This window comes from Atta cephalotes (assembly GCF_000143395.1).
Source record: "Atta cephalotes unplaced genomic scaffold scaffold00033, whole genome shotgun sequence".
In the NCBI taxonomy this organism is placed as follows: domain Eukaryota; kingdom Metazoa; phylum Arthropoda; class Insecta; order Hymenoptera; family Formicidae; genus Atta; species Atta cephalotes.
This window is the reverse complement of record NW_012130097.1, coordinates 1,172,083-1,182,135: the sequence shown is the minus strand read 5'-3', so window position 1 is coordinate 1,182,135 and position 10,053 is coordinate 1,172,083. Positions and strand designations below refer to the sequence as shown.

Genomic DNA, 10,053 nt, shown 5'->3' with positions numbered 1-10,053 from the left:
ATCACGGGGTCGTTCGCAGACCTATCTCGTCTTTGATTTCAAAAAGCTTGAGAAAAAAATCTTAAAGAAAAGAGAAAAAATCTGTTGCCTTATCATTTTGCGTCGTCACGATAATAATAGAACGGACCGACGCTGTGGGCTTGTCAACGTTTATACTGATTGTAAGAAAAAAATCTCGTAAGAGGGATAGATAAAGAGATAAGAGAAAATAGAGATTACAGCAAAAGGAGAGGAAATTAACACTGCGAATTATTACGGCGAGGATTTTCACACGAACGTTCGATACACGAATAAATTCTAATTAATTGGAATAGTTTTAATTTTAGTGGGGGGAAGAGAAAAGAGGTTTGTTTTTTATAGCTCAACTTTTTGTACTTTAAGTGAAATAGATATATGTTCTAAATTTAGTGAAAGCAAAAAAGGAAAATTCTATAGTGCACACTGCAAAAAATTATATGTAAAATTACAAGTGGATAATTTGGAATCCACTAAAGTGTATATTTATACATTTCATAAAGTAAAACGTCACAACTTACAAATAAAATTATTATTTTTTATAGTAATTAAATAATTTGCGAAAGTAAATTTATAATTTTAGTTAAGTTTATAGAAATATTCCAATATTAATTCTTCAACGTATGTAATTTTGATAACTATATTATTGAAATATAAGAAAATAAAAATGCAAATTTATATGTGTGATATTTTACCATTATATAATTTCACATAAATTTGTACATTTCAATAAGAATTAGAAAATACATTATTTTTGTAATTTTCTGTTTTTTAATGTAAAGATGTATTTACATTACAATTAAAGGTAAAAGTATTAATTTTTTAAAACTGCAACTTATTTTATATATTAACATCATAAATTAAGTAATTTTTATAACGTTACATACATATTTATAATGTTACATACTTTTTTTTACAGTATAGTCTAATACACTAATAAAAAACAAGATAAAGAAACAAGGAATCTAAGGACGAATTTTTTGCCTTTTTTTCCTCTTTTCTCTTTTCAAGATGGACTTTAATAATGATGGATTTGTCCTTTATAGTTGAATTTGTACGTCGCTGTTTTTCTTTTTTTCTCATCAGCTATTTTATTTTAAATGCGGAAAGTTTAACATAATACTACAAAGAATAGACTTTGTGTTAGACTATCGTGGTAACAAAATGTGATAACGCAAAGATATTATTTTCATTTGTTCATTATTGAGAAATACAAGCTTAGCGAAGTAGACTGGCTCACGATCGAGCTCTTTGAGAATCACGGGATTGTTTATAATTTATAGATAATCGTCACCGCACACAGACCGCCGTTAATTATGACGACCGTAGACTCGGATGATGATATCGAGAAACTGCCACATATACAATGGGACAATACGACGGTTCCCGGGCCATCCGGTTGTATGTTTCCTGGTGAATTGACACCGTTGGAATGTCAAATAGCCGGCCATCCTTTCAATGGCGAAAAACAGACTATCGGTAAGTGTGATTTAGTTTTAGGATTTAATTATGTATTTAATTATGTACTTAATTCAATATATAATTAATATTTATATTAGTACTTATTAATAATTAATGGAAGATAAATGTTTTAAATATTTTGTACATTTATTTTTATCAAAAACTTTTTGTATATATGTAAAATAATGATTAGATAACAAAAATTGAAAATTTTCTAGATATTTTTTGAAATTAATATAATTTCTGTGTTTTAATAAATTAGCCATTATTTTATTCTACTCCAATTTCTATTTTGTTCATATTTTAATATATGCTTAAAATTTATACTAATTGCTAAGCTAAACTTACATGTATTTCTATTTCTTTTCAATATGACGATTTAAAGCAAAAGCAGAGCAGTGCTTTTCCTATTTACAATGTTTGATTTATAAAAGAAAAATGTACAAAGATATTAATAGTATATCAGTGAAATGTAATCAATTCAGCGAATTCAGCGCTTATCAACTGTATATAAACATTTGTATATTGAATAACATGAAGAATTATCTCTAATTACAGGCGTGCTGGTCTGCAGACGGACTGGCCACATACTGAAACCGGCGACTAAAATAATCCTTGGGGAAAGAGAAATTGCATTCTACGAGAGCTTGAAGAATTCTCATGATCCCGTCGCATTGGAATTAAAAAAATTCGTTCCACGTTATTATGGCACAACAGAACTGCGTGTTTTTAATAACCGTAAGGATTTTCTTGACAGTCCGCAAATGTGATATGATGACTTTTGTGAATAAACTGTGAAATAAGACCTAACTCTTTTAAAACTTTCACGTGTGCGCATATATGTATATACATATATATATTTGTATATTTATATAATTTATATACATATTATCTGTAATTGTGTAATATAAGAATTAATTTATCAGGCGTGAGATGTAAATATAATATTATTTGGATGGCTAGTGTTTCATCTAGATATCTTTTTTTCATTAAACCGTTTTGTCCGATAACAGGTACGAAATTCCTCATACTTAGGAATATTACAAAGGGCATGGCCGAGCCATGTGTGATAGATATCAAGATCGGTTTTCGCACGTGGGATCCTTTGGCCACGCCAGAGAAGAGGAGAACGGAAGAACTCAAGTATGCTGAATCGAAGCGTACTTATGGTTTTTGTATAACAGGTTATCAAGTATATTCTGTCTTATCTGGACAATTAAGGAAATATGACAGAGATTATGGCAAGCAACTCGGTGTCGAGGGCGTCGTGGAAGGTATCTGCTTTAGAGTTTTAGAAGACATATGAAATCGATAAGCAAAAAAAAACGAACAATTACTCCATATAAATGAATCCAATTTCATGAGTATTAAAAGTCTATTTCAGAAAGGGATAATGAATTTTCTTAAATAACAAAATAATCTGCTTTCGATTCGAGCATGGTTAAGGCTAAGTCTTTTAATTCATTGATGATCAATTATAAATCGAAATTAGTATACCTTCCAATTTTTATATTAACGCTCGAAATTTTAATTCTAGAACGTTGACGGACGTTCCGTTATGTCTTTACAAAAATTATAGCTTCTTAGGAATTAGAAGTATAATCGATATCGCATTCCATTCTTTTTTTAAATATATCATTTAATTCAGATTAAATCATATACCGCCAAGCAATAATAATTTTACATCGACGTTCTAGGATCATTAAGAATAATCATTAGGTCAGACCCATAAATAAAGGAAAGAGGACCTTTACGACGTGTTTTAATCAATTTAGCGATAAAATGTTTCTCATTTCTCATTTTCGAAACCGCGTTAATATTCTTCTTCTTATCTTCACGCAGCACTAGAAGATTTCTTGAACATAATATCTGGAAAGCCAGTCTGCCGACAGTTGGTCTCCGAAATTTTGACATACCTCTACAAGATCGAACGGCTCTTCAACATGCAGCGGAAATATTGCTTCTATTCCAGCTCTCTTCTGGTCGCTTACGATGCCCAACACTTACGGCAGCATTGTTCATTGAAAGTTGATAGTTCTGTCTCTCATTCAGCGCCGAAATTCGACAAAGAAATGATATGTGAGTCAGTTCCCTTATTAACAGTACCTGGAATGCACCGGAATTCATCTGAAATGGATGATTTAACGTTTCAATCAAAGATGAAAAAAAGCATAAGCCAGCCTATGTCGATGTCAAGCGAAAACATACCTACTCAAAGCAAAACTTGCAATTTAAATGTGGACCGGTTATGTCAGTCCAGCCCGAGTCAATTTTCACTTTCGTGCACAAACAATACGCAGAATGATGATGAAAGCACGGAGAACAAATGGGTCAGAGTGAAAATGATTGACTTTACGCATGTCTTCCCGGGAGAGAATAACGACTTGGATCGAAACTACCGGGATGGCATCCAGATGCTAATTCAGCTTTTAAGTCTGATTAAGAAGAGCGATTGCATGCATTAAAGTTGTTCTACTTGAAAGAAGAATATATTATTTGTGACGATGTTCCTGGAAGTGAACAGAAAAGATTAAGAGAAAATAATTCAGACAAAAATATGTTGATATAACGATGTGTCATTCATGTTATCGGAATCAGATATCGGGACGACATATCGGAAGGACATGATAAATCGATAAGACCAGATTTCTGATCTATCATCTGATTTATCAACAATCGTCAGAGAAGGCACTGCTCACCGTAGAAAGCTATTGCGATAACTTTTTGAAGAAGAAGCGATAAAATCTCTAAATAAATTAAAAATATTTCGTATCGGTCGGAAAATCGTGATTTGATAAAAACTTTAAGCAACGTATATTTTTCTCGAAGAGAATCTCTGATTTCAATAGTAATACTAATATAGAATCAAGTACTGTGAACCAGGATCATTCCGCAAGATTTAAAACTTAAGATACAATCAGAGAGAAAGTCTAATCGGATACGCAATCAATTCTGAAAAGGATTCCAAAAAAATGTCTTCTCTAGGATAAAATAATTAAGACTTTTATACTTTGCCAAAAGAATTGTAATGCGAATGTATAGATTATCTAGGAATTTCGTACATTTGACCCTTCGCAGTTACCATGTGAAGGTTTTACAAATTTAGAACTGGGCATAACGAGAAAACAAAGAAGATTGAAAACGCAGCATTCTAAATGTCCAATTACCATTCGAGTAACTTTCACATTACGACAATAAGTCGCACTTCGTAAACATATGCCATACTGCAAATGGCGAATTCTTTAACGGTACCATTATTAATTCTGCCATGTTACATATATTTATGTTACACGCATTACGTGATAAAAAAAAGTGCAGATTATTGTAATTGTAACAGCAGCAATAAAACATTACGATGTAAAAAGTGGAGCGCGAGTATTTATTGAATGAAAAATTCTATTGATGTTCACAGTAATAAAGAATCTGTGACGCAAAACTCTTAAATATTTCACAATTAAAACAATATAATTTTTCAATGCCAATAAGTGCAAATCTCTATAATTAAAATTATATGATTAGTTTCCAAGGTTTAATAATTACCAAGGTTTATACTTTTATGATTTTATTGCAAATATGAAATAAATACTCACCGTCTCTCACCGTCTAATGGCTTAAAACAACAATTACCTTTCGATGATAAATTTTATTTATTTCTACGACTACTCTTTTCGATTTTTCAATAACAAGTAGACTCATTGTCGTATAATATTTTATTTGCCATTCATTCGTAAACAGTTTTTACAGATCGTCAACGATCGGCGAGCGTGCCGTTGCGACGTGATCAATCGCGATAATAATTGATTACGTTCAGCAGAAAAAGCAACTTTGCAACTGTGTAGAATCTTTTATGTATGTTAATGTAATTGATTCTTGTTCTTAATTTCTTTTACTGATTCTAAATATATAAACCAATAATATTAAAAAAAAACTTTATAAGTTGCAAAAAAGCTGCTTTTTCTGCTAAATGCAATCATTAATAATAATAATAATTTGCTTAATCTCTCGTATAACACTTATAGTAACACGCGCGCGCGCGCGCGCGCGTGTGTGTGTGTGTGTGTGTGTGTGAGATGTATGTAGGATGTACGTACATAAAATATGTGCGCACATAAACACACCCACACACGTATATACATATACAGAATTGCTCATCTCGATCGCATTTGTCATCTCCACTACATCGTTCTTTAATTACGCTCGCTTCGATAACGTTTTCTCGTTCAATTTTGATAAGTGCTTTAATCGAAAGCTGATCGGAACTATTTGGGGTACGCATTGCATCTTTGCTCGTCTATAACGGGGATCGAGATTGGCTTCTTTGGAATCAAGTTACTCAACTTGATTCCATCTGTTTTCGTCAATTTTTCCCATAATTAGGCGGTAAAGAGGCGATTAAAAGTGCTGAATTTACAAACGGAATAGTACATTGAAAAAAAGATGTTTTATATATATATTAACAATATTTATTACAATATTTATTTTTAATTGAAAATACTTTTAATTATAATTTTATAACACTATTAATGGAACAAATGTCATGCTCTTGTTTTAATAAAATTTTATTTGTTTCATTAATATTGTTGTTGAATTAATAAAATTATTTAATGCTGTTTTAATACATCTTTTTTTCCGTGTAGGAATTTATAGAATCCAGAGAAATGAAATTGCATCTCGGATACAAATTGACGGAGTCGCCGTTGAAAAATCAATTAATTGCAATCACAGGATTATATGCACAATTAGCATTATCAATGCAATTTATAGTTGAACGGCGAACCGGCCGTAATCAATTAAATAAATTATAACGTTCGATCGCACTGGCAACGCGAATGGTGACCGTATTTTCGCAATTTTCGGCTTCCTCCTCGCTTCCCACTTTATCGGGAGAGTCCCGTTGATTAGTCGCGTTTAATTAAACGGGACCACGAACAACGAGATAATAATATAAGTAGCCCTATATCACATAGTAAACGCAGGCGCAACAATAAATATTGCGATAAAAACGCATTAAATAGCTAAACGCAATAGTTCCGTAGGAAACCGCGGGGTTCTGTTAGTATTTATCATAAAATACGCATGCTAGGCTAATAATTGTTATACAGCGTAGTCGAAATGTCTCTCTTTCTCATTCTCTCTCCCATACACACATTCTTTCGATCTCTATAGGTATAATTACAAAGCGATTCGCTCGAACGATAATGAAATCGTTCGTACATCTTCGTCCGTTGTTATACGTATCCCGCATTCGAGATAAACGAAGGAAACCGTGCATTCAAAGAAAAACAGTGCTAACAACTATAAAAATGACAACTACGCAAATTTTATATATAGAATTAATCTATACACTGTTAAAATCAAAGGAACAAATGATAATCCAATTCCTTTGAGTTAAATAATATTTTATTTTTAACTTTAAAATGCACGTCAAAAATTTAAATCTATCCATTTCTCTGGTTAATTTCAACATAAACAACAGTCAGTAAAGAATAAACTAAATTTGTCAAATTTAATACATTTATTTGAATTGTTTAATTTCACTGTTTTAATTAAAATAAAGTAAGACATATAAAGTGCAAGCTGTAGCGACCTTTAGAAATGATAAAATTCAAATTGGGTGTCAAATTGACATTATATGAATTCAACAGTGCAGTTAATTGAACTAATGTATATAGTCATGGGTGTATCTTTTCAGGCAAAGGGGATAAACAACACGAAAATCAATATTAAAGCTTCTTCAAACATCTCCAACGAACTTTCAAATAACACATAATTATCGTTTAACTTTTCGTCATAAAAATGAGTCTCATAATTTAATTGTTTCTCCTTACCAAAATTTAAAGGGGTAATTGCCTCTCTGTTCTGCTTTACGTATGTCGATATACATACAGTTAAATAAATTATTTCATAGTTACGATAACTGTAAAATATTTTATTCAACCATGTGTGTACATTGAATTTATATACAAAATTTATATAATTGTCACCTTTATGTTTGTCACCACTATATCTTTTTCTCTGAGTGTGAGACAGATCACTTCGCTACGAGGCAAATGGCAATAACAAACGAGGGATGCGATACGTGTTTGACGAAAAATTCCCTCGGCGTGAGTATTCGCATCCTCGCCCGACGCGCTTCCCTTATTATAATAATTAGTCTCGCTGTAACATTACGACTAACGGTTAATTCGTCCAAGATTACTTCAGTTACTTTTATTAGCTGCTACTTTCATTTAGGTCGATATATTTAACGTATATAACTATATAAATACAGCAGGCATTCGTTATATATTTACAAGTCGATCAACGCATTTCTCCCTTTTATTCTGTCTCTCATTTTTCATTATGTTTTTTTAGCACATTCGCTTATTTTTCGCCCCTTGGTTTTCTACCTATTTCCTCCCCGTAACAATTTTGCGAATTTCTGCGGCGAAGGAGTGGGTCGTGTCCGTTATTAAATTAGATATTAAATTAAGTCGTTCCTCACCAACATTGCCTTCAGTCTTATAAATTCCAATTATCTGCGCTAATGACTCTAACCATTTTTCTAGATGTCAGCCTTAATTAACTTTGCAACTCTTCATAAATAGTAAACAATCATATGTCGCTCCTTTACTGAAATGTTAAAAGTGGCACTATTCAGAAAAATATGATTCTTCAGTTAAAATCATCGTGTTAAATAAACATTATTCTATTTATCACAGCTGAATTTAACTTAACTTCATAAAAAAAATCGCAACTCAAAAAGGATAGTGTAAAAAAATGTCACATGTATATATGAGTGATCTTCAATTGTTTGTTATTTTAGTGTGGGCTTACGTTTAATTTTTGCTCTAGAAACGCTCTAAACTTCAACCATAGAAGAGTTCTTCTCAGAAGAGAGAAAATGAGAAAAAATGAGAAAACTGGTAATTTGATAAGAATATGTTTTTTTTGTCGATATTTCTTGATTGTCAGTAATTTGCTGTCAAGTTGAAGACAGTTTTCTCTTTTCATTTAAAAAAACCTAAAGTTCAAGTTGTATCTTAAAATTTGACTTTTTTTAGTTGTGTCTTGAAAAATTAATGTTTTAATTGTATCACTTTTAAAGTAAAGAAGCAATATAATTGTTATCGAGATAATCAGTAATAATATTAACAAATACATAAAAATAATTAATGCACTGTCAAAAATAACTAATGCGTTGTTCGACAACACTCATATGACAAAGATGTTACGCGAAACAGATATCAGGGACGATCGGCGAGGTCGAAGACATTGACGACGACGGACAAGGACGAAGGAGTCGCGCCCGTTGAAGGCGCGCATACGATCTCAGTTCACCGTCTAAATTCGCCCGACAAAGGTCGCTAACGAAATTGAAGAATTACGATGATAAGCTCGAACAAATGCGCGCCTGGCCCACGCTAAATTAGGCCCGGTCTCGCTCGCGCGCCACACGCCGGATTTCAATCTTATTAGCACTCTGAAAGGAAGGACCTCGGCGGACAATGGCATGTCCGATTGCAAGAGTGAATTAGATCTGTCGTATGGACCCGTTCGATTCAATGGGTCCTAAGTGACCTAATTGAAGTTTAAACGGATTCGAATTTTTGATAATTATGAATAGCTTAACTATCTAGAAGCAGCATTGTCTTGTTAAAAAGAAAGAGTCGTGAGATTCTTCCCTCTTCATTTTTTTACTTTTTAAAAAATATCTTGCAAGTTAAGAATGTCTATTGACATACTTTTTGATATGTTGATACATATATATTAATACACTGCCTTTTTTGCAGTTAGAAGATCTTTTCTTTTTAGCTAAACTTTATAGATATATAGTTCATCTTTCCTTCTTTTTCTTTTTATGTTGGAGAGAAAAAGAGAAAAGATAAACTGTGCACACAAAGAAATTTTGCTGAAAAGAACAGAGCTAAAGATGCTATATTTTAGTGATTCCATCTTTAGTTCTTAAGTGTAAATTATCTATTAATACATTATACTTTGTCGATATACATCAACAAATTACCTTTTTGACAATTATTATATGAAGATTTACTATTTTTAACTGAGAAAAAAATGAACTGCAAGAAGTTCAGCTAAACAGAACTAAGAACGAAACCAATTTATATAAATCCGGAATTTACTCCGAATTTATTCTTTCGGAAAATCCAATCTGGATCCTTTTCAAATTATGCTGCACACTTTCTGTTCTTTTTAGCTGAGAAAAAAAATGAAGTATGCAAGAAGTTTAGCTAAAAAGAACAGAACCAATCTGAACAGATCCCGAATTAAATTTTAAAATGTCGCAAAATATGCAATACTCGCCCCTACAGGGTTAATTCGATTATTCTGCGTATCTTCCTTCGGAAGACCCAATCTGGATCTCTTTTAAAATACGCTACGCGGTTGGCGCCTTATTTTTAGTATCCGAAGAAAACAATAATCAATCGAGTTCGCTGGAAGGCTAATACAGATGGCAAAACCTTGTCGCTGCTGCTGCGTAATACTTCGCAGAGTCACGGAAAACGATGGATTAATAATTTACAAAAGATCGAAATAGAAAATGTTATCTAATTAGCTTTCAACCGTGTCGATCGTCGT

The 10,053-nt window shown here is 32.2% G+C and overlaps 1 protein-coding gene across 1 annotated transcript; it reads left to right on the top strand.

The window, feature by feature from the left end:
- Positions 1-1,331: 1,331 nt before the first annotated feature.
- Positions 1,332-3,941, top strand: LOC105621350 (inositol polyphosphate multikinase-like). Its single transcript, XM_012202815.1, has 4 exons — positions 1,332-1,494; positions 2,035-2,214; positions 2,490-2,750; positions 3,319-3,941. The coding sequence occupies exons 1-4, from the start codon at positions 1,332-1,334 to the stop codon at positions 3,939-3,941; spliced, it is 1,227 nt and encodes a 408-aa protein (XP_012058205.1).
- The last annotated feature ends 6,112 nt before the right edge of the window (positions 3,942-10,053 follow it).

Coding starts and splice junctions, on each gene's coding strand:
- LOC105621350 (XM_012202815.1), top strand. CDS start 1,332: ATGACGACCGTAGACTCGGATGATGATATCGAGAAACTGCCACATATA. Junction 1,495..2,034: donor TGGCGAAAAACAGACTATCG/GTAAGTGTGATT, acceptor CTCTAATTACAG/GCGTGCTGGTCTGCAGACGG. Junction 2,751..3,318: donor TGTCGAGGGCGTCGTGGAAG/GTATCTGCTTTA, acceptor ATCTTCACGCAG/CACTAGAAGATTTCTTGAAC.